Source organism: Oncorhynchus masou, chromosome 15, assembly GCF_036934945.1.
Source record: "Oncorhynchus masou masou isolate Uvic2021 chromosome 15, UVic_Omas_1.1, whole genome shotgun sequence".
In the NCBI taxonomy this organism is placed as follows: Eukaryota; Metazoa; Chordata; class Actinopteri; order Salmoniformes; family Salmonidae; genus Oncorhynchus; species Oncorhynchus masou.
Genome location: NC_088226.1, coordinates 50,037,598 through 50,063,524, shown reverse-complemented (window position 1 = coordinate 50,063,524; position 25,927 = coordinate 50,037,598). Strand labels below are relative to the sequence as shown.

The 25,927-nt window shown below is 41.4% G+C and overlaps 1 protein-coding gene across 2 annotated transcripts in view; it reads left to right on the top strand.

Moving 5' to 3' along the window:
* LOC135556388 (neuroligin-1-like) overlaps positions 1-25,927 on the top strand; it is a 279,949-nt gene that overhangs the window by 73,104 nt on the left and 180,918 nt on the right. The window contains exon 3 of one of the 2 annotated variants that reach the window (XM_064989555.1): positions 24,129-24,188. The exons of the other annotated variant lie outside the window; for it this stretch is intronic. Coding sequence (XP_064845627.1) covers positions 24,129-24,188 — 60 coding nt within the window. The remainder of the gene's footprint in view (positions 1-24,128; positions 24,189-25,927) is intronic. 2 annotated transcript variants of the gene reach the window in all.

Here is a 25,927-nt window from a genome sequence, read left to right as displayed (position 1 = left end):
GAACCCGATTGAACATCTCTGGAGAGACCTGAAAATAGCTGTGCAGCGATGCTCCCCATCCTACCTGACAGATCTTGAGAGGATCTGCAGAGAAGAATAGGATAAATTCCTCAAATACAGGTGTGCCAAGCTTGTAGTGTCATACCCAAGAAGACTCAAGGCTGTAATCGCTGTCAAAGGTGCTTCAACAAAGTACCAAGTAAAGGGTCTGAATACTTATGTAAATGTGTTATTTAATTTTTTTAAATTAAATTTGCTAAACTTTCTAAACCTGTTTTTGCTTTGTCTCTATGGGGTATTTTGTGTAGCTTGATGAGGAGAAATAAAACTATTTCATCCATTTTAGAATAAGTCTGTAACGTAACAAAAAGTGAAGCGGTCTGATTACTTTCCGAATGCACTGATATATATATGGATATATACTATACGTTTTAGCCAAATCTCTCAGATTCAATCTAACATATGCTGTCCCCTCTCTGCCTGTCGCCTCCTCCCTCAGTCTGTCTTCCTCTCCTCGGCTGGGCAGCCATTTTAAAATGGAACAGACTTTAGGTTAAACTGGTTCTACATATTGTAAGATCTACTCTTAGCTTCATAGTTTCCTTGTTTGTTAGAATAACCTACAAATAACAGATGTTCTTCCTTTAGACTGTCTGCGTATTTCTTCAGAGAACTGTTCTATCATCCCTTGTCTTCTCTATGGGCATGTCTGTAGGGAAAGTCTGTAGTCAGTTTGATTCTCCTCCGTGGGGAGAAGACCAAAATAAACCCCTGCTTATCAAACTGTCTGCCGTATAACTACAAATCCAGTTTTAAATAGCTAAACTACAGCCCTGATTCCTGCTTTATTGTGAAATATAGCTTTTAGTTCGGTCAAATTTGCAGTTGGTTTATGTCACTGCAATGTCGTTATGCTCTCCTAACCCACACTTGTTCTGTGCTGTCTGGGACAGGGTTGTTCTCTAGTGCATTGCAACTTACACAGAGAGATGATCAAATCGGCCACCGTCTTCCGTGCGATCCATAGACGACCGTATGCTCATCGATTTCCTGCCAGCCTTTTAATGTATCTATAGGACAGGTCGATGCCTCCGTGGGAAGAATTCTATATTTTTGTGTGATGAACTACTTAATCATCTCCGTTGGTCACTTGCGTGAGAAAATCCATATCCATTTTCCTTTTGTCTTTTATTGGCCTGTGCTTTTCAAGTCATCAGAAAGGGAGAGGGGGGATAGCAGATTAATGGGTCTGCTTCGTACTTTGATACTAATTAAAGCTTTCTGAGACTAATTTACTAGTTCATTACCCCTTCCTGGAGTAATGATATGGGGGAGTTTACCCTGATAATCCTCCAGAGTGCACATGGTTCTCAGCGTTTAAAATAGCATTTATGCTAGGAACCACCTTTTCACCACTCCTCTGCCTCTCTGTCTGTCTTTCTCTTTCTCCTACTTTAATCCACTATCTGTGTGTCCCTGCCTCTCCCTCCCTCTTTCTATCCCTCGCTCTGTGTTCCTGTATCTCGTTCACCCCCCTCCATCATCTGTTTTCATGCCAACTACTTTATCACTCTCAACAGAGTAGAGCTTGTCTGTACAGGAACTGCCCTGGTACATATTTATACAGTTTGAAGGCAAACACCAAAATGGATTTGAAATGAATTTGGAGCTGGCGAGCAGCTTAGTGTCATAGCTATTTTTTTTACCAGTGTGCCCTCCAAATGGAGATCTGATAAGAAAAACATTATCTTCCTGTAGTTTAAGTGTTCTTGATACACTTTGCAATAGGCCTAGATGCCAATTAGTGATGGGGGAGAAATTGATACAGCTACATATTATATCGATACTTTGAATCCAAATATTGATTTATAAAAAACATTGTACAGAATTATTACCGGTTTTCTTAGTTGGTAGCATTAGCTAGCGCTAGTCGACCGTCCCTACACCAAACATGTATATTTTTCATCCTATTGCTTGTTCTCCATCTTCTTTTTAAATAGAATTGTGAGAATCTGAGTACATATTGTATCGGCACCTAAGTATCGTGATATCATATCGTAAGGTCCTTTGCAATCCCCAGCACTAATGCCCGTGCTTGCATGTAGCACTCTACAATGACATCCATTAAAATATAGTCCCCAACTGTTGAAAAGACTCACTATGGGGATAACTTATTCTGTAAATCCAGGCTTTAGTTTCCTAAATACATGTATACTGAATGCACTTTGATGCATGTTTTACATTTAAATTATAAATCAATAGTGACAAGTGGTTGGATAATTTTGAATGTTTCAGGAGCCAGATATGATCGTTGTGGTATTGTCAACTGTTTATGAAGTCACCCTGAGCAGTCAGTTAGACACGTCACTCAGGTGATCTGCCAAAACTAACACTATACGACCATTGCCCAATCTAAGAGATGGTTTCAAATAATTTCCAACATATATCTTATGTTGAATATATCAAAGTAAGCTGATGCTACTTTGCAGTGTTGTTTGCTCAAACACGTTGCCCCTATATAATCAGACTTTTCCCTTTTCGTAGATTTAATTGGAAATCGACGATGAATAATTATTTTTGCGATGTTTCTCCATTCAGCCGATAAGTGGAGCCAGCCAAAACTGTACCAGCCTGGCCAATTGAGAGGCCATGTTGTTCAGACTGGATGCAATGCTGCTGAGATGTGCTCATTAACTTGAAAACAGGGAAGTAGGAGATCAATTAGCCAGGCTTGGGTGCTGCTGATGTAATTGAGTGGTCTGCAAGTGGACGACATTGATTCAGCATTATGCTGTGTACTAGCATTCTGACCATAGGTGGACACCAGGGGATATACAGAGATAGTTGTTACAGTGTTACAGTAGTTGGCAAAGATTCTTGCAGTGCAGTAGCATACTTTGGATACCTTACCATAGGTCTACACTAGGAGATACAGAGAAATAGGCTTAGAGCTAGTTGCAACAATGGAAGAGTTTGGCAAAGATTCCTTCCCACTTTTGAAACCTTTCTGTACTGAATTACCTTGGTCTTGATTTGATGAAAAAGTAGATACGTGGTTTAATAGTTAGAAGCATAGATTAGTTAGGGGATGTGTAGATAGATAGGGGATGTGTAATGGAAATCGACGTCCTCCTTGCGAGGGTAAAACTGATGGAAAACAAAGTTTTGATGATTAATTAGCATGCTGCTATATTTTTCAAATGTGTTTCCTTCTTTACAAGTAAGATCTGACAGCGAATGCTTCTCCTCTGTGCCCATGTATTGTTGAACAGTAGACCATCAGGGGATCATTGTTGTTAATGTGTTTTTCTCCTACATTTAACTGATAAACAGAAACAGTAGCAGAGAGAGGAGATAAGAAGAACATTGGAGGAAATCCAAAATCAACATTCTTTTTTTTCTAAAGGAAAATCTCTTCATCTTATCACTCTTTGGATATCGCTACTCTATTTCTAATTTTGCCTTTTTATTTTTGATCTATTTTTGTGTTTTCTAAACGAGCAGGAGATATAGATATAAAATGTACCTCGGGGTGTTGTTGCTTTGGTTTACTAATGCTCTTGTCTCCCTGGCAAGATGCAACGTTCACTTTTAACCTTCGCTCCACTGTTTCTCTTCTTCTTTTTAAGTGGGTGACGGGGTTTAAATTTAGCTTTGATTAGACAGGATTGAACTTGGTGATAGGGATGATAGATACAAAACCTCTTTTTCCTGGAGAACATTAAGGGGAGTTGAGCCATCCATTATTCAGCCTCACATTACTATCAAAGGCAGCCAGCCTTGTGTCGTGTCTTTGGCTATGCCGGATTAAGTGATATGACATGCTATTCTATAAAATAATTTATCCGTAATTAATATTACCTGATTGAGCTAATCATGAATATGTAATTAACTAGAGTCGGGGCACCAAAAATAACATTTATAGAGCTGTTATCTTCCGAATAAACTCTTAAAGACCTAGTAATATTTTACATCAATAGCAGTCGATATTAATCGTCACCTTAATTCAGTCTCACCTGAAAGTTGTACATTCTTGGTTATCTTCACGAACCCTGACTAACAAGTTGAATCGGCAAGGAGCAGGAGGAACTGACATGACAGCTTGTTACACAAAAGAAAAGGGTCTGGGTTTGAATAAAAGAGCGGGAAGATTGAGTAACAAAGGAAGAAGCTGTGCTTTCGTAAATACAGTATCTTATGCATTCTAAATTACCGCCCATTTGGAAAAGGAAAATGCAATAAATATTTACTCTGAGCTGCGCTTCAGTAGGTTGATGGTAGATGGAAGGCGGTGTTGCCAAACCGAGTCCTTTGAAGAATGTCTCTGGTGTTCAATTGGATACGTTGTAGTAACGTCGCTGTGTGATAGACGGGTAACTCTGTCTGTTCCTTCCTAACCCTCGTTTGCAGCTGCTGTTGCTAACTCAACAGCTAGGAGGTATCACTTCTGTAGTGAATATGAGTTCAAAGTTTATCCTATTCGCAACCAAAGCTCACGCTGATGTTGGCTTCGTTCTGTAGTTATTATCTGAACCATTCTGACATCGGACCGTCGTCCTCACATCCTCGGAACAGGAGGTTATATTGTCGTCAAGGCTTTATATAGTGGAGCGAGAAGGGTGTGTCTGAAAAGTTTTATAACCCATGACTCTTCACAGGGGCGGGCTACTGATTGAGCAGAGCCCTAACCTTATGAAAACCCAATTCTCACATTTTAGAAGCTAAAATCACATTTCATCCCATCCCACGAATAATTTCATATTCAAACATTTAAATTGAACAACAATGAATACGATAACTGATGTGTAGACTTTCCACTGTAAAGTTTATGTCATCTTATCATTGATGAGAATGTCTCAGATGACAACAGAACTGACATCATATTCATTAAGTACCACTGCATATATTCAATTGGTCGGATTACCAGAATATAGTTCCTTTCCCCCCACTTTCTGATGTTCCCAGAATCTCTATGTTAACCAAGGGGTTTTCAAATGTAACATCAGTAGGGTAGAGAGAGGAAAAAGGGGGGAGAGGTGTTTATGACTGTCATAAACCTATCCCCCAGGCCAACGTCATGACAGTCCCCCCATGTTGGGTTCAATCTTGCGATTAACCTGCATGTTGCAAACCAAAATAAAAATTACCGTGGGTTGTCCTGGTTGTGGACTACCGTTGTGGTCCCCATCTGGTGATCGACCCGGGTAGGTTTTCTGCGAATGAAGTCCGCTCCATGGCTGGACAGCAGATGTCCAGTTGGTGATCGCTGTTGCAGTCACCCCTCTGGTGTGGTCGACCCGTGTAGGTTGTCTGCAAATGAAGAAGTCTGCTCCATGGCTCGGCAGCGGATATCTGGATTGGGATCGCCGTTCCGGACCCGTCGTCTGGTCATCCAGACTGGAAGATCTGGACAGTAACTTAGGCAGTTGTTAACAACTCACACACACTCATGAAATATATCATTACATTTCCTCCCAAATGAGCGGCGTTGTGGCACTAACTGATGGTTGTATGGGGAAGTTGTTTATGGCTCTATCACTTTCTACGCGTCAAAGAAAATGAATGAAAACATAAACAAAACTAAACATAGTTATGCCACCTTAATCATCTAATTAGACTGTAATCTATCTACATCCATGGTCTTGGCAAAATGACCCTATCATGTCATTGTCCAATGTAATATCTAGGGCTTTCCTAATTTGCGGGGTGTTGCTTAGGGTACTATCCTAAGTTGATATCTATATGATAAGTCTACAGCTGTAAGGCCGATGTGAGGGCAACGGTCCGATGTCAGTTTTGGGCAATCTACAGGGATGACATATGGACTTCTGAGAAGAAAACTGGTGAGTGCTGTAGCTGTAGAGTTGAAGGCCTCAAAATAAATGTTCAACTTTACTAAGGCTGGTATTTTGCTCGGACCCTTAAGTGATCCTAGCATAAATCCTAATTGGATGTTCTGTTGTGCATGTGAGTTTATGCTTACGCAAGCACACATGTCAAGGGAAGGAAACCAAGTATCCTGGCAGATTACAACTTGCTCAGAATGAGTCTGACGTCGTCAGGTAATTTTCAGGTCAATGCCTGGAGGTCAGTCAGAATTGGTGTCAAGAGAGTCTGTAGTGGTTTTACTACCAGTCACTGTCTTCCACTATTGTAGGTATGAAGAAGTCTACTTCATAGCTATGTGATCCACTGAGGAGCTAACCTCACGACGGAAGTACTCTTTAAGTATTAGACCAGTCGTACGTGGTGTGATCATGGTTCATGACTTCTAATACCTTTTCTCCTGAAGGGAGGGTTTTATTTATTAGTGGTGTGTGTAACCATTGGAAGAATGCAATGGAGATTCCCTTCCCCGTGCTGCACTCTGAGTGACTCCTATGTTGCTATTATCAATAGCAATTTAGCTTGTGAGGTTACTAATCCTCTTACTGAGTGTTGCTGGACTGACTGTGGTATTGGTACTGGTACTCAAGGGGTCCAGTTGTCCTACCGATTTATTCGGAAATGTTATCCTACAGGAATACATGTTTAGAGCATTTTACTAGTTTTCTTGTAGTGACTACTACACATGGCAAGGAATTATTATTGTTGCCATTTGTTTTGGAGGTGGACAAGTCCACTGGACTTCCTTTACCACCAGTGAGGTACACCTCAGTACTATCTTAGATGTGTTCTAAGATAATCCCTGTCTAGTAGCCTGTCTGCTCCTCACTGTTCTTAAAGGGGAGTTTACAACTAGATTTGGCGGCCTCGTACGGTGTTGTCCATAATCTCGACTCCCCCCACCGGCCTCGATAAGGCTCATCATGGGTCTGGGCTACTATTACGGCCCTTTGTGTCTCGGGACCTATGTACGAGTTGTCAGTGGCCGCGTTATTATGAGAGTGGCTGTAACCTTTCAACCAAATCTCCTGGCGTTTGTGCTTCAACACCCTCAGTGGCTGTCGAGGTCTGTCAGTCCCCACCGCGCCCTTCGTGTGGCAACCTCTTCAGTACCTGCAAACTGAAACGAGGATATCGGTCTGTGATATCGCAAAGTATTTCACCAGTGGGAGTCATCGGGTCAGTTGCTGGACTGACGCCCTTAGTGTCATTGTAAGGGTTGACAGTCCCCCACAAAGCGGAAGGTGTGTCATCGGAAGCAGAGTATACTCTGCGCGTCAATGTTTTTTTTGCTGAGACGGCCGCAGTGCTTGCGGAAATGTCCGAAGGGCAAGAGAAGTTCATCTCAATTAACGTATTGCACGACTGCAAGGAGGAGGAAAGTTGCTCATTCACAGAGACAGCTGGCTCGAAATCATGACAAGAATGGTCAAACAGATTGGCTGATGAAATGTGTTGAGATATCGTAATATCTCCTTGGATCGGATTCTCCCCCAAGAGGTTTCTAAACGTCTTTTTCTCAAGGGGTGCTTTTAAGAGATAACCCTTGTGAATGACTGCGTTGCAGCTAGCGTTAGGGGAGTACAGTGTGGTTTTTGGAGAAGGCACGAGTACAGTGTGGTTTTTGGAGAAGGCACTGTGGCCTGTGACCATACCTGGTTGGTTTTCCAATCCACCAATGGGAGTAACCAATCCATCAAGTCTGCTCCAAGTAGCAGGAGTACAGTTTCGAGCGATATGTCCTTGAAGTGTATTTTCAGCATGACTCTCAATGTGAGAGGCAATGTAGTCTGAGTGACCCCTCGAAGTGTAGTGTCGCATCGTTCCACTTTTAACCAACGTTTAGTTGGCTTCAAAGCCCTTTTTAGATCATCAAACAATGTTTGAGAGATGAGTGATATTGTCGCACCGAATCAATTAGCACTCAATTAGCACATGACAAGTCCTCCAGGACTGTTTCCAGGTATGGTCGTTTCGATTCGTGTTTAGTGGACATATTCCCCACAAAGTGGAGTGGTTGTTCGCAACAACGTGATGTGTCAATTCTGTTCAAGCTGGAAGCAGATCGACTTTTCCGATTTTGAGTGGGCTTGGCTTTAACGAAGCGATTGACCTGTTTCTTTGCAACCTTTGTGTCAGAGTCTATAGACAAAGCCCGTGGGCTTGTTTCTTGATCAAGCGGGCCCTGGATAGGGTCTCGAGTGAGAGCAGGAGAAATTTGAATTTTAACGTGCTTGCTATGGGTGTTAATTCCTGCATACCTGGTGTCCGGTAATTCCCCATCTAGTCCTTGTGACTTATCTTTTACCCTTTTCTCAAATGTTTCTCGCTTTAGTTCTTCACGTAGTGGAACTTCTGGAGAACATTAGTCTACGTTTTGATCATCCTTCAACCCTTTGTTACACTTGCGCTCTGATACTTTGTGTGGATTGGGTACAGGAACGTAGTGAACAGGTCGATTGTAGACGTAGTCATGTTGAGGGCGACGTACTTTACAGTTATTTCGACTGCGGAGGTTATTGGAATCATGGTTTCGTGGTAGACACTGTTGTTGTGCGTCATCTCCTAATGCTCCAATAACTGATAATGCACCCTCTAACTGGAGTGAGTGCTCCTGGTCAAACTTCCAAACCGAGTGGTCAGGGCTCTTAGCTTTGCGAGCTTTTGATGCCTCAAAAGCTATGCTTGCAAGCTCTCTGAGTTGTAAGATAGGCAAGCCAACGTGGGTGGCAGGGCCCAAGTAGGTAATGAAGGTAGGATACATGTTCGAGAGGAACATTTGTTTAAATGGTAACAGGTCTTCCATGCCTGTTTCATTGAGTAGGCCAAAGTAAGGTGAACGAAGCCTATGATAGTAAGCTTGTGGGTGTTCGTTCCGAGCTTGTTTGACCGTGTTAGCCAGTGAGCTATTGGGTTTGCGAGTCGCAGAACCACTGAATTCTAATTTCAAAACTGTGGCAAGTTTAGTGTTGTCATTTAGCACATGTTGCTGTTGTAGACGAATGAACCTCGTCACGTGTCTATTCGATGTTCGCTTCAACAGGTAAACCCTGTCAGAACCCGTAGCGTTCGAATAGCCACCCTAATGCGTCCTCTATGTCAGCTAGGTACGTCTCAGTATCGTTTTGCTGACCTGGAACGGGGTCAAAGGTGGGGAAATTCTTGACAAGTTTGTCAAGGTATTCCGCATCAAGTTGGCGGAGAGGGTTGGCTTCATCCTGTGGGGAAAGTGGGGCCGAAAGGCCAAGAGGAGAAGCCAAGCTTTGGCTTTGTTGGCCAAGAGGCGCCATATTACTCAGTGCCGAATGGCCAAGAGGAGAAGACTGAGGGACACTTAATGGAGGCAATGTCTGAAACCTATCGTCTTCACTCCTTTGAGTACCGGGCTCCGGTTGCTTGGATGGATAGTCACGCTGTAGAGCGTTACCATTCTGGACTTCCTCCAGATGGTACCTAAGGGTGGTATTCTGCTGCATTGCGGAGTCCACTTGAGTGCTTAGAGTACTGGACACGTGAGTTTCGCACTTGCTCCTTTTGGTCTCAAACTTATCTGTCATGGTTTGCAGATAGAGATCTTGAGTACGAAGCAGGAGATTCAGTGATGAGATTTCTTCCGCTTGCTTAGAAATCAAGATTTCCATCTTCATCACCCGAGTTCTCTCATCATTAATTTGGTCAGCGACTTCAATGAGTTCTGCTGATTTGTCATCCAACTTAGTCATTGTGTTCATCAACTGATTGTCTTTGGTCTGCAGAATTTGGAGTAGAAGATTGTTACTCTGAGTAACGTTCAACAAAACTGCCTGCATGTTATCAAATTGCGCGCTCCTGTTTGTAGATAACTCATCAGATTTATCTAGTTTGGAGTGGACTACATAGTATTTAGTTTTGGCTAAATCGAGTTGTTCCTGGAGACAACGATTTTGTTGAAGAGTTTGTGCTTGTTCATCATCATAAGTATTTGCAGTTACTTTTAATTTTTCAGATTTCAAACGCAGTTCCTCGACTAGCAGAAAGTTTTCATTTCCTGCTTTTGTCAATAGTTGCTCAGTTCTCTCCACCTGTCCCCTCATGTTAGCCATGTCTGGCACGTGCTGTGCACTGTGGTATTGGACCGATGCCACATTTTTATGGCGATACATCAGTGCAAAAGTGGGGAGAACCGTCACAAAGCCTGTGTTTGATGGTTGATTTTGGAGAGCGTTCTCAATTTCGGCAGTTTATTCGCTAATGGCATAATTAGGGTTGATATCGCTGCTGAGGTCAGATATCAATCCTTTTATGGGTGGAGGTTAACTAATTAGCGGAGAAGTGGTGACCACCTTTGACAGCTTGCACATTATTAGAAAAATTTAGAGGAAAAACGTTCCTTTTTTTTCAAAGTTTGGGTTCGGAATTCATTGGAATCTGCAAAAACAAGTTTGATCTATTTATAAATGTTAACGAACTATCAGTAAAGTACCAGTAATGTGGAAGTTGGATGTGAATGAATTTGCAAAAGCAAATTGAATTAATTAATCCATGTCAATGATTAATCCTACCTGGGTAGGCAATCTGGTTATTAAACTTGAATTAACCTGAGGAGTTGCTTCATCCAAGTTAATATGAGAAGTTTAAAAGTGTCTCATTTGATTGGAAGAACATTAAGGTATGTTCGACAATTTAACTTATTAAATTGAATGAGACGATAATCCATACAATCTCCATTGATTAGATATCATAAGTGTAAAAAGTAGATCAAATGTTGGGAACATTCAACACTGTGGTACACTTCTCCCTCAGGCCGAAACCACATGGGATTCCGATGGGGCGGGGCTTCTGTCAGTACTGGATTACTGAATGGTTTTTCAAAAACCAAATTTTACTGATTGATCAATTTTATGATAAATCAGACCTGTATAGGCTATTTGGGATTTAATCTTTAATTAAACTGAGAAGCTTCATCTAGGTTAATTTCATACAGGCTGAATCAAAATTAAAGCGTCATTCTATTTTAGATTCTGCACACGGGGCACCAATTATGTTGTGTCTTTGGCGATGCCGGATTAAGTGATATGACATGCTATTCTATAAAATAATTTTCCCGTAATTAATATCACCTGATTGAGCTAATCATGTAAATGTAATTAACTAGAGAGTCGGGGCACCACAAAATAATATTTATAGAGCTGTTATCTTCTGAATAAACTATTAAAGAAATAGTAATATTTTACATCAATAGCAGTCGATATTAATCGTCACCTTAAATTCAGGCTCATCTGAAAGTAATAAATTCTTGGTTATCTTCACGAACCCTGGCTAACAAGTTGAATCGGCAATACAAAATTGGGTTTAATTATTTATTTACTAAATACCTAACTAATCACACAGAATTACACATACACATAATTAATCATAACTTGATCACAAATTACGTCATAAAGGAAAACGTCCCTAGCGGGCAGAACAGATATTACAGCTTGTTAAACAAAATAAAAGGGTCTGAGTTTGAGTGAAAGAGCGGGAAGATTGAGTAACAAAGGAAGAAGCTGTGCTATCGTAAATACAGTATCTAATGTATTCTAAATTACCGCCCATTTGGAAAAGGAAAATGCAATAAATATTTACTCTGAGCTGCGCTTCAGTAGGTTGATGGTAGATGGAAGGTTGTGTTGCCAAACCGAGTCCTTTGTCCTTTGAAGAATGTCTCTGGTGGTCAATTAGATATGTTGTAGTACTGTCGTTGTGTGATAGACGGGTAACTCTGTTTGTTCCTTCCTAACCTTCGTTTGCAGCTTCTGTTGCTAACTCATCGGCTGGAGGTATCACTTCTGTAGTGAATAAGAGTTCAAAGTTCATATTATTCGCAACCAAAGCTCACGCTGATGTTGGCTTCGTTCTGTAGTTATTATCTGAACCATTCTGACATCGGACCGTTGTCCTCTCATCCTCGGAACAGGAGGTTATATTGTCGTGAAGGCTTCATATAGTGGAGCGAGAAGGTTGTGTTTAAAAAGTTTTATAACCCATGGTTTTCAAATGTAACATCAGTAGGGTAGAGAGAGGAAAAAGTGGGGGAGAGGTATTTACAGTGGTGGGCCGTCAGGGCCAGCAAGGCCTTCTCTGCTGGCCTAAACATCATCAGAATATAATTTTTTTTAAATATATTTTCCCACAAATATGTATAAAATCATTCCCCAGAGTAAGAGTTACACTCTTCATTTCATAGCGTTCCTCATGGTTGCACTGCTTCCAGCCCCAGGTTGATATTTGGAGGGCTGGTCTTTATGTTATATATTTTATCCAATCATATTCAGCCATCATGTGTTGCCAGGGGTCTAAAATCTGCCCTCAGGCCTTCAGAATCAACAGTGCAGGCGCTTGTAGCTTGAAGTGAATGGAAATTACAATTTAGTGTCAACCAATCAGCTTTAGAGTTGGCTATTGTACGCCTGCTGGCTGGCTCCAGTGTTACACAGTGCCTGCCTGCACGTCTTTTGATTGGATTACCAATATTGAGAGGCAGGTCCTATATGGGCAGGTCTCAGAACTAGGAAACTGAAATTGATAAACAAATTAATTTGCGTACTACTAAGCTGTTTTTTCAACCCACAATGGCGGAAGGGGAAGATATCGATTTGGTCAAGGATATAATTATAACGCCATTCTCAAGACAAACCTTTCAAGAAAAGTTAGACATTGTCAGGAGAGGTAGACGCCGACGCTAGAAAGCCGACGCTACATAGACAGGCTCCGAGAAGCACTGCAAACTGTACTGCTGGGAATGCCTATTATTTGCAAGTGATCGATTTGGTGTTTGGAGCCACACTGGCTTTGCAAACCTGAGTTGTCTAACCAAGGCAGCAACGAGACACCAAAGTACGACTGGGCACTTACAAACAATGGTGCTTTTGAAAACTTTTGGGGACACCCGAGTGGATCTACAGCTCAACGAACAAGCGCGCAGGGCAACGAAGCTGCACAATGAAATGTACTCTTCCCCTGCAATTCTCTGAATAAAAATGTCAATTTCAAGGTGACGCAACGCCTGGTTATACTGCGTTTCTGTCTACATGTAAAGTGTCTAGAGCCATGGCATCATAATGATGGTAATAAGAGGTGGATTAATTCGGGTGGGACTGTGTAGGACTTCACTGAAGGCCCAGGCCCCAGAACCACGGCACGCTACTGGGTATTTATGACTGTCATAAACCTACCCCCAGGCCAACGTCATGACACCTGCATATTGTGAAACTGTTCTTCACCCTGCCATTGTGTTGCCTGATTTTAAGCCTGGCTCTGAACAGGTAATGGGCATAGTTTTGGTTCATATCAGTGTTGTACTATCTGCAATAGGGTTGAATGGCGGGAACCCGGTTACTGATTTACCGGGATTTACCAGCCAAAACCACTCCCTTTTTCTGAGATAAATAACTGAGAGAAAAAGGTAAATTGTAATGAATTATTTATACGAACAGCATGGCGTGAAATGGAACTGTGAAATAATATGCAATGTCTAAATTTGGCTTCTCTATGGTCTCCGCAGAATGAATCATCAACGCTCCAGGTGGGGACAGACAGCCCATCTCAGGATGGAGCGCAGTTCACAATGCATGTAGACCCATTATTTCATTATGGTAACTTTTTTTCTTGTGACAGTAGGCCTACATTTGCTGCAGCATAGTCTATGCTACAGTAATGTAGACTCCTTATCATTTAATTGTAAATATTTAACTTTTTTTATTGCAGCTGCAGAGTTTTAAAACATCTGATCACTCGAATATCATTGCTTTAAATCAGTGCAGCGTGAGCACTCTCTGGGTCTTTCTCTCCATCAACTCCGTTCAAATTCAATCCAAAGGCCCATACAGTGTTTCGGAAAGTATTCAGACCCCTTCACTTTTTCGACATTTTGTTTCATTACAGCCTTGTTCTAAAAAATAATAAATAAAATATCATGAATCTACACAATACACCATAATGACTAAGAGAAAACAGGTTTTTGGAAAAACATGAATACCTTATTTACATAAGTATTTACACACTTTACTATGAGACTCAAATTTGAGCTCAGGTACATCCTGTTACCATTGATCATCCTTGAGATGTATCTACAACTTGATTGGAGTCCACCTGTGGTAAATTCAATTGATTGGAAATTATTAAGAAAGACACACACTTGTCTATATAAGGTCCCACAGTTGACAGTGCATGTCAGAGCAAAACCAAGCCATGAGGTTAAAATACTTTTTCATAGAGCTCCGAGACAGGATTGTGTTGAGGAACACATTTGGGGAAGGGTACCCAAACATTTCCGCAGCAGTGAAGGTCCCCAAGAACATACAGTTAAAGTTGGAATTGTACATACACCTTAGCCAAATACATTTAAATTGAGTTTTTCACAATTCCTGACATTTAATCCCAGTAAAGATTCCCTGTCTTAGGTCAGTTAGGATCACCACTTTATTTTAAGAATGTGAAATGTCAGAATAATAGTAGAGAGAATGATTTCTTTCAGCTTTTATTTCTTTCATCACACTCCCAGTGGGTCAGAAGTTTACATACACACAATTACTATTTGGTAGCGTTGCCTTTAAATTGTTTAACTTGGGTCAAACGTTTCGGGTAGCCTTCCACAAGCTTTCCACAATAAGTTGGGTGAATTTTGGCCCAATCCTCCTGACAGAGCTAGTGTAATCGAGTCAGGTTTGTAGGCCCCCTTGCTCGCACACGCTTTTTCAGTTCTGCCCACAAATTTTCTATAGGATCATGTCAGGGCTTTGTGATGGCCACTCCAAAACCTTGAATTTATTGTCCTTAAGCCATTTTGCCACAACTTTGGAAGTATGCTTGAGGTCATTGTCCATTTGGAAGACCCATTTGCGACCAAGCTTTAACTTTGTGACTGATGTCTTGAGATGTTGCTTCAATATATCCACATAATTTTCATACCTCATGGTGCCATCTATTTTGAGAAGTGCACCAGTCCCTCCAGCAGCAAAGCACCCCCACAACATGACGCTGCCACCCCCGTGCTTCACAGTTGGGACGATGTTCTTCAGCTTTTAAGCCTCCCCCTTTTCCCTCCAAACATAACGATGGTCATTATGGCCAAACAGTTCTATTTTTGTTTCATCAGACCGGAGGACATTTCTCCCAAAAAATACGATCTTTGTCCCCATGTGCAGTTGCAAACCGTACTTTGGCTTTTTTATGGCGGTTTTGGAGCAGTGGCTTCTTCCTTGCTGAGCGGCCTTTCAGGTTATGTCGATATGGGACTCGTTTTACTGTGGCTATAGATACTTTTGTACCTGTTTCCTCCATCATCTTCACAAGCTCCTTTGCTTTTCGCACCAAAGTACGTTCATCTTTAGAAGACAGAACGCGTACCTTTCCTGAGCGGTATGACGGCTGCGTGGTCCCATGGCGTTTATACTTGCATACTATTATTTGTACAGATAAACGTGGTACCTTCCGGCGTTTGGTCTTGGCTGATTGATTTCGATTTTCCCATGATGACAAGCAAAGAGGCACTGAGTTTGAAGTTAGGCCTTGCTGTACATCCACAGGTACACCTCCAATTGACTCAAATGATGTGAATTAGCCTATAAGAAGCTTGTAAAGTCATGACATAATTTTCTGGAATTTTCCAAGCTGTTTAAAGGCACAGTCAACTTAGTATATGTAAAGTTCTGACCCAATGGAATTGTGATACAGTGAAATAATATGTCTGTAAACAATTTTTGGGAAAATTACTTGTGTTATGCACAAAATAGATGTCCAAACCGACTTGCCAAAACTTTAGTTTGTTAACAAGAAATTTGTGGAGTGGTTGAAAAATGAGTTTTAATGACTCCAACCTTAGTGTATGTAGACTTACGACTTCAACTGTACTGCAGTGACCTCCATCATGCTAAAATTGAACTGAGCCAAACTGAGCAATCGGGGGAGAAGGGCCTTGGTGAAGAAGGTGACCAAAATCCCAATGGTCACTCGGCAAGAGTTCCTCTGTGGAGATGGGTGAACCTTCCAGAAGGACAACCATCTCTGCAGCACTCCACCAATCAGGTGTTTATGGTTGTTTCCCGGTCACTGACGCTGAAAATCATCCCCACCATGCTTCACTGTAGGGATGGTGCCAGGTTTCCTCCATACTTGATGCTTGGAATTCAGGCTAAAGAGTTAATTCTTGGTTTCATAAGACCAGACAATCTTGTCTCTCATGGTTTGAGACTCCTTTAGGTGCCTTTAGGCAAACTCCAAGGCTGTTATGTGCCTTCACTGAGGAGTGGCTTCCGTTCGGCTACTCTACCATAAAGGCCTGATTGGTGGAGCGCTGCAGAGATGGTTACCCTTCTGGAAGGTTCTCCCATCTCCACAGATGAATTCTGGAGCTCTGTCAGAGTGACCATGGGTTTCTTGGTCACCTCCATGACCAAGGCCTTTCTCCCTCAATTGCTCATTTTGGCCGGGCGGCCAGCTCTAGGGGGAGAGTCTTGGTGGTTCCAATCTTTTTCCATTTCAGAATGAAGGAGTACACTGTCTTCTTGGGAACTTTAAACGCTGCAGAAATGTTTGGCACCCTTCCCCCTGATCTGAACCTCGACACAATGCTGTCTTGGAGCTCTTCGGACAATTCCTTCGACTTCATGGCTTGGACATGCACTGTCAACTGTGAGACCTTATATAGGCAGGTGTGTGCCTTTCCAAATCATGTCCAATCAATTGAATTTAATGGAATGGAAACAGGATGCACCTGAGCTCAATTGTAGTGTATGTAAATAATGCATGTTTTTTTTTATTTGACACATTTTCAAAAAATTCTAAATCCTGTTTTCACTTAGTCATTATGGGGTATTGTGTGTAGATTGATAATTGGTTGATTTAGATTTTTTTTTCATTATCCATTTAAAAAAAAAATTTAAATCATTTTTTAAAACTATTTCAGAATAAGGCTGTAACGTAACAAAATGTGGAAAAAGTCTGAATACTTTCCGAATGCACTGTATATAGATGTCATACCGACCTCTTTCAGGTAATACATTCAATGCAATGTTAGCCTTATATTTAGCTAGTTAAAAATGGGTTATGCATAATAAGCTTTGTACTTATAGCCTCTGTCTCTTGCGCATTATGCACGCACCTGTGCTCCGATGGCCTCTCTCCCATGCAGAAAAAGCTAGACTAGATCAGCTGGCTGGATATCATTTTTTTGCATTTCCTATACCAATAGACTTCAACGAGGGATGCAAAGCTTTTCTTTTGCTTAATGTTAAATACAACAGCCAATATAACCCATGGGTAGTTTGAAAGAAGAGCAAACGCTCAGTGGCAGTAGCAGTTATTTATGCAGACTTATAACCATTCAATAGTTGTGAAGAGAACTGAAAGCCTTCTGCAGCTAATTCTAGTTCTAGTGCTATATTATTCAATAATGTCATTAGAATGATGAAGATAAGGTCAACAAAACGTATTTAACTGTTGAAAGCGAGGAAGGAGTGAAACAACAATAGAGAGAGAAAGAGGAGGTGGGCGAGTAACACATTATGAAAGGTATACATTATTTGTGTTTTTCTGTTGTGGGTAATGTGCAATTGCCTATATCACATATGTATTTAATAACAACACAATCATTTGGTTTTTTTGGGGCTTGGGGTCATGAAATGTAGGGCTCATAAAATGTATTTAATGTATGGCTCATCAGGCTCAGCTAGCATCCGGCTTGAATTTTTGATCAAAGCTCTAATCAAATCCAGACATATGCCTATTTATATGCTTTTGAATGACACTTCCGGTTTTGGCGGGAAATACCAGGTTATCCGGGAGAAAAGGGATTTATTCTTGGGATGGAACATTTGTAAAATACCAGGAAAATATTCATCCCTAGTCTGCAACACTGTTATGCTTACAACTTGTACTTGTGTCCATTGACAGAGGTCTGGTTTGAATTATGATGATGATAATGATTAGTATTATTAACTAATCTGTAACTTATGTTCAAAACAACAACAAAAAACAACCTTGCATAGTTTTTGTGATTTTTAAAAATGTACTTCCAAATTCCATTTTGTGAGTTCGAGTAGGATGTATACCGGTTCATTGGATGGAAGAGATTTAAATATTGATTAAAAGCTACATTTGTAACTTGCAGGTCCACATCAAAGGCACGCACTACAAAAAGAGAGAAAGAGAACATGTTTGCATGAATTTTGGAGCTGGGAAATAATGCCTAATTCTGCTGACGTACTGTTTGAGAGGAGAGGAGGGCTGGGGTTGAGGGATGTTGATGGCAGAGCTGAGCAACGCATTGCAGTCCTCTCTTTCATCCCCGCCGCATGGTATTACAGCACTTTGAAATTGAAATGATTTGAAAATAGAATATGGTGGCAAATTAGCCCGTTTGCTGTCCCGCTGGTACCGGGGTCTCTTTGAACATCCCTCTTTCCCAATCATCCATTGCCTTGCTGAGGCCTGGTCTTCGTTCTCCGTGTCATGTTGGGGTCCTGGGCTAGAACCCTGATGAACCATGGCTGTCCCTCTCCTGTCAGAGGACAACACATCTGGAGTCTTAGAGCATCCAGCTAGTATAACACCATAACGTTTTGTTTTTTGAAGCAGGTGCATTGGTCACCTGCAGGGTGGATTTGGCCTTTAGTCAGGGCCATGGTGTGGTGCTAGTGAGAGGGGAAGTTTACAGGTGTCAGGATGTAGGTAGATTTGAGCTGTTTGAAGATGAGCCTCCTGAATCACTCTCAGCATCAACTGAAACTGGAATAAGAAAGTGAGAGAAACAGAGAGAGATAAGCAGACAGACTGTATTTGTCACATGTACCAAATACAATAGGTTACTTACAAGCCCCCAAAAAGACGAGACACAGTGGGGGAGAGACAGAGCAATGCAAACTGTCAGAGTAACTGTTACTGGAAGTTGAATCCCTCAGAATCTCCTTATAGCTGTGACATGAAAGGTCCAATTTGAGAGTAAAGGAACCAAACCAATTTCAGCAGGCTGCATCCCTGGCAATGACAGAATACATAAGCAGATCATGCACAAAGTTAGACTCATGAAGGTTGTTTTATTGAGGGGTATTAGCTCAGTTTTTAGTTAATTCCTTGTTTGGTCTTGTATCCATGGCGGATTTCACATGCCTAACCTTAGGGCGACATCTAACTCAACCACAGCCATCTCCAAACTTGATTTTCTCATGTCCTTTTGATCTATCAAAGTGATTTGGGATAGAAATGAAGCATTCTTCATAGTGAGGGGATGCAAAAAATCTGCACCAAAAAGACGTTGCCTGACTTGCTACCGTATCAAATAAATATGTCTGTATTTGCTGAAAAATGTACTAGCCTTAGTAGGCCTGGAGGAGAAAGGCATTGACAGGACTGTGTATGTAGACTGGGTTATGAGCGAGAGAACATAGGGTAGATTGATAAGAAATAACTATTTCTGCAGAGTAGGACATAATAATCAATGAGAATAGGAACATGTGAAGAATCGATAAGAAATCATCATTATCATATTTCCAATACTACATCTTGTGACTCCAGTACAATTAGCATCATCTGTATCTGCACTTTTAATTGGATCAATATTTTGCTCTGCTGGATAATTGGTCATACTCTATCTAACTGGTCCTGGTGCTTACGAATGGAGATGCCACTCTTCATTATCAAATGATCAAGTTCTGAAAGGTTCTGCACAGACCGGCTTGGCCAATAGCAAAGCTACTTGCTCCATCAAATGATTGATATTTCTGTGTGCTCCTTGCAGCGGGGTGGGGGGCTGAGTTGCTGACCCTCTCCCCTGTCAACTTCCCCTCAATATGAAGGGTGCTCATTACTAGGTGTGTCATTTTCTATGTCCCTGTTATCATTTTGACAGCTCCTAATGAACCCCCCCCTTACACACACACACACACACACACACACACACACACACACACACACACACACACACACACACACACACACACCGATGTTACCTGCCTTTAGATCCTGTCAGTGGCTGGCTCTAATGAGCACCAGCACCTTCACAATCCAAAGGCGCTGTGACATTTGGGTCCCCAGGTCCTCTCTGCTCTCCCCAAGGGGGGTTTCCAAGAAAATAACCTATCTTTTTGCTGGAATTCACTACTGATATTTGAAACCCAGCATCATAACCTTTTTCGTTGGGTCCAGAGACCCTTGTTGACAGTCATTAGAATGTCAGCCGTGTTACGGGAATCAAATATTTATGAGACTCCTGTTGTTACCATTTGTGACTGATGTTACACAGTATTACACAGTGAGCAGTACGTGTGGAGAATATTTATCAATATAAAAGTATACATATTAATCTTGGTTCATTAGGGGAGAAAACACAGAAGCAAATTCATATAACATCATGAAATATTCATGCTGGCAAGGTTCCAAATGATTTTTGAAGAAAGAAATGATGACTGATGGCAGCTCTAACACTGTGCCTATACAGTATTCTACTTAGATTATCTCACTAGCAGCTGTATGGAAGAAAGCAAACAGAAAAGATGGGAATGCTTTGCAAAGAGAGTAAAAGTGTTTATTCATGTTGATTCCTGATGATTCCTGTTGATTCATGATACAACTGTTTTGTACTGTTTATGACAGGCCAGGATGTAAAATAAGTCCCCTCTAGATGCATCTTGGTCAATTCTGTGGCAATTGGTCAACAAAAGAGAAAGCATACAAGCTCCATCCTTTCCCCCTCATACTGTACTTTAGATGTCACACATTTTAATATAGTATGTCTCCCCTCTACGAGGGTAGCTGATGCACTCGCTCTCCCTGTCAGACGTGACCAGTAGTAGGATCTCATATTTCTGTTACATGCGCCGAAAACAAGTATCGACTTTACGGTGAAATGCTTACTTACAAGCCCTTAACCAACAGTGCAGTTCAAGAAGAAGAAAATGCGTAGTAAGACAGTAGGACAGCCAGGGTGCTGGGTTGGAACTGAGGAAAAATCAGGGCGGTTGCCGAGACTTTTAGTTCCATATGGTCTGGTTGGTTGCCTTGGGCTCGATGTGTTAGCCTACATGTGTGAGAAGCCTTGTCAAAGGCAGGCAGACAGCTGAGAGGGTCATCTGTTGTACTGGATGTATACTCTGTGACACATCACGAAGTGTTAGCCAGAGGATGTTTTTCTTCTGCAGAGCACATGGTAGTCAAATGGTCTACCCTGCCTGTCTGTAAGTCTATAGTTTGAATACAGAGCACTGGAGAGCTGCATACCTGGTTTAGTAGCTGGCTTAACGGTGAGTACAGGTTGAGGTTTATACTGTTTTAGAAAGTTAACGCAGTCAAATCATCACCAGGCGTACAACAGAGAATTTGTCTGGGAGCTGTGTTGTTGTTTCTGCTTTGAGAGTGTGAATAAGTCAGTCAGTCAGTCAGTCAAGTGTCTGTCTGTCTGTCTGTCTGTCTGTCTGTCTGTCTGTCTGTCTGAGAGCCAGCCTCTCTCTGTTGTGTGCCTCTAATATTTGGAGAGAGTCGGACGTCATTGCATCAACTGCACATTACATGGGTGGACGTTGTCAGTAGTGTCCTAGTCCATAGTGTCCAAGTCATTACTCAAAGAGATCTACAGAGCTGTGAGCCCTGTAATTGGCTGCATAGTCAAAAATAGGTTATTGTGCTGTTGGACGACATATGGAAGATAGGTTCTTGTGTATTCTGCTCATGATCAACATGTTATGGCACCTCCTGCATTGAATGACATATTTCAGCATATATATTTCACCATAGAGACATTCAGTAATTTATCAAGGGATGGGACATATTTATACATGGAAAAATACGTTTTATAACCAGTACTGTATCAGAGGTCCGTGCATAATCCCCAGATGTATTAACTTTTGTATGTTATAGACTGAGAGCCTATTGTTTTAATGGTCAAATCTATGATTGAGTTGGTCTGTTTCCATTTGATAGGTCTAAGATCCTTGACGAATGTGTCGTAATGTGCACAATGTGAGATAGATTGAGCTCTAAGCATTAATTACCTCATCTGGCTGGAGCCTCGGGGTTCATAGTCTATTAAAGTGTTAAGGGTGCTAGTATCCCTGGAGTCGGCCGCCTGCTGCACGCTGCACTGGCCCACCTGTTTTCCTGCATTACAGAGTGCTCGAGCATGAAGTTGCACTTTGTCATTCAGAGATGAACACAAATCAATATCATCAGAAAGAGAGATATGGAAATTAATTTAGAAAGGGTGTGTAAGAGCTAGGCTACAGTAATAAATCAATCTACCATCTGACTGGGGGACAGCATCACTGGTAAGACAGGCAGAGAGTGGGGGGGGGGGGGGGCAGGGACAGAGACAGCAACACAGGCAGACAGGTTACCAGTCAAACAGATGGAGAGGCAGAGGAAATAAAAGAAGAGAGAGGTAGACAGAGGTCAAGGGACAGAGAGAGACAATAAAGACTGGGAAAGACAGAAAATCAGAGAGCCTCTCTAATCAGTGCAGTGGAGACAGGTGTGACACACAACTGTTGAGGTCCTCTAGTTCTCCAGGGAGGTCAGAACGGGTTGAGAGGTCATTGTGTGGGGCCTGCCCCTCAGTCACTTGGAGTTTAGTAGTGACGTGATGCTGACAGCATGCTGTCATGCTTAGGGTTGCAATTTCTGGGAACTTTTAATACATTCCCTGGTTTTTCCTGAAATCCCGGTTGGAGGTTTTCTGGAAATACAGGGAATTTATTGAAATTGCTGTCCTGACTGATATAATCCAACCATCCCCTCAGTTAGGGGACATGTCACAGTCATGTCACAGGACACTGCAGGACACTGCTCCAGCATCTCAATTCAGTTACCATACAGGCTTTATTTTGGTAACTGTTTCCTTTTTTGCTATGTATTTCACAAAATCAATCTCATCAACCCTACTGGGTGAAACGTGATGTTAACGTCAAATGCTTTTCTTCTCCAGAATGCTGCTAGGAATTAAAGTGTTGTCATGCTATTCCCTCTCGAGTTCTGTTCTGGCTACAAGACATGGGAAAAATACGTGTCTGGACTATTTTTATAGAATGAAATAGAAAACAGAGCATTTCGACCCCCCCCCCCCTCTCATCCCGGCCTTGCATTACTTCCCTTTTTTTGATCTGCTGTGCTGTATGGTCATGTTGGAGCATGATCATAGGCAGAATGACTTTGAGTGGTGTGTGTGTGAAGGCTTCTTTCATTAGCCATACTGTCTCTCACACTTGCCTCTGCTGCTCTCTGCTTACACATGCTTGACCCTAATGTAGGCTTGCATGTGTCTAGACTACAGCTTTGTCAACCTTGTAGTGTGTGTGTGTGCACGCGTGTGCCTGTCTGTCTCTCTGTGTGCCTGTCTGTCTGTTTGTCCATCTGTGTCGTGCTTGTATTATAGTCCATTACTGTAGATTATGTTTCTCTCTAAATGAATCCTGTCTTGGTTTACTCTGCTGCAGTCTCTGACCTATTCCCTGTTATATAATGGAACCTATAAGAGACAATGAAGCAAATTAACCTCTCTGTGTGTTTGAAATGACTTCATCCACTTGGCACTGTGATCCTGCACTGTGTGATCTGCTGTGATCCTGCACTGTGTGATCTGCTATGATCCTGCAATGTGTGATCTGCTGTGATCCTGCAATGACATTACTTAATTTAGCTTCTATTTTGCATATGTCCTCTCTCCTTCAAAAGGCTGAGATTGTTTTATATATGTTGAGTCCACTTGTGATTCAATCTTGGGTATTCTCTTTTAGCACATTCAATCTCCATGAAAATTCACAGACGTGGGCTACTTATTGGAACTTAATTTTTCAAGACACCCCCAAAAATGTCCTTACATGTTGAGTCCAAATGATGCAGAGGATATGGTCATTGGCTTCTTAGGAGTAATCAAGAACAGTTAATTATATGATTGTCAATTTACTTGAACAATTGTGATAGAGGGGTGATAATGACATGAGGTAAAGCTTTGTTCTGAAAATACACTTTCTGTTTTACTGAAAAGGACTTATCTTACATTCTTGAATCTTTTTGAAAGAAACAGTCCTATTTTGAAAACCTTTCTTGTACAGGACTTGAACAAAAGTCATACTACCAAGCTCCACAAATGTGTATCATATTGTTTACATTCTTCTCTTTCAGTCTGATTTTTCACAGGGAAAATCACTTAAGATGTATTTTTCTTTAGAGCGTTTATAAGGTTTGTGTGTTCTTGTATTCTCTGTTTCCTCCATCTTCTCCATTCTTGATCCTAGGTCCCCTTACAAAGAAACACAATGATGATTTAGATGATAATGACGGGGTGGAGGACGAAGGTATTTTTTGATGCCAAACTGATTTGCATGACAAGGAACTCTCAAATTTTTCTTCTTTGTTTTTCTTACATTTCTTGTCCTTTTTTTCCTTTTTTATTGAAGATTTTTTTTCTTCGTCATTTTTGCTGGATTTGTTTAGTCTTTTTTGCTTGATGTTTTAAGAGTATGTTTAATGTCTCCCGTCATTTCAGAGTACTTAATCGTTAATAATCTAACGTAGGTTTTTGCTTGAATTCTTTTTATTGATTTTTTTTTTACATGTTGCATCCCACCTAAAAGAGACTATTAACCCTTCAATCAAATCTTAATACATTTTTGCATGATTTTTTAAAGCTCTCCTCTTTTTCTAAAATAAAAGATACCATTGCAACCCTGGGGAATTGGATACCCCGATCAATACTAACACAAGTCACCTTCAGTTGTGTTATAAAAAAAAAAGTTTCCTATGCAACATGTATGGATGTTCCTGGATTGTTATGGGCAATGACTTGCAACATGTTGATCACAAAGTTCCTTCTTAATGAGGCCTCTTCATCACTATTTTACATAAATTCAAGTACATTATGGCACAGTGATATAAGCCTTGTGATCAAGGCCACAATTTGAAATTGACAAATATAAAAGGGGTTCTTCACTGAAAAGTAATAAACAGAAGAAAGTACTCTAATAACCTCAAATTAATTTATTCAAAGAGAAAGTGAGGGAGTGAGAAAGGGATCTTCCTACTTAATGACAGAACACAGTCTTAATAATGTACATCTCCTGTATAATCTGGTGAAATAAACACCAATTACAGAAAACTAAACGAGAAATGCAACAGCTATCTTTGATCTGCAGCAACTTGCGATTTGCTGAGTACACACATCAAAAGATTAAAGAAGGCACAAATATACAGTGAAATCCCAGCAAGCCTCTCAAGTAGCCTATTCACTTGATAAAGAATCCAGGGCATATGAATAATCGTCTCTGAGACAGAAGACAATATGTTGTGAAAACCAACGCACTGAGATCTGTGAATTAAGTTTTCTAAGGACCAATCGGCTTGCTGTCTCACTGATAGTGCTATTTCAACGTGTAACCTATAGCCAAAACAGAGATATGAAGTCAAACAAAAGCAACACCGGCCATGGAACCTCTCCATGTCATGGAATGTAAGATGTGCAGTTCTTTGTAGCTGCCGATACACCCGTGGATTTGTAATGGCTGGAAGCTTTGGTCCTCCGGAGGATTATTACAGGGACATTCTCTTTATATCTTGTCTGCAAGGTCATACAGATATTACGTGGGTGGCATTGCAGTGCATTGCTTCTGCAGCTTGTCTTGTGTTATGTGAGCATCTTTATAGGAATGCACCTGTCCTCACTTACGCTGTACCTTGTCTCCATTTACCTCCAGCTAGGACGAGCCTAGCACGCCATGGTGTTCATGTAGCATGCATGAAAGAAGCCTATGATTAGTAGGCCCAGTTTAGACCAAATTGCCATTGAATCTCAAAAGCCAGTGAAACGGATGCTAGTGTGCTGCTAACAGTATAGTTTCCACCACCCCTTCTAAACTTGCCACACAGCGAGCGACCCTAGCCGTTGAGCTGAGCCCAACTGCGGATCCGTGGCTTGACGGCACCAGTGAAACAGACGTCAGTGTGCTGCTAACAGTATAGCTTATTCTACTGTCCCTGCCCTTATAACGGGTTCGAACCAGTGATCCTCTGCTCGCAGACACACGTGACCACCCTCCTT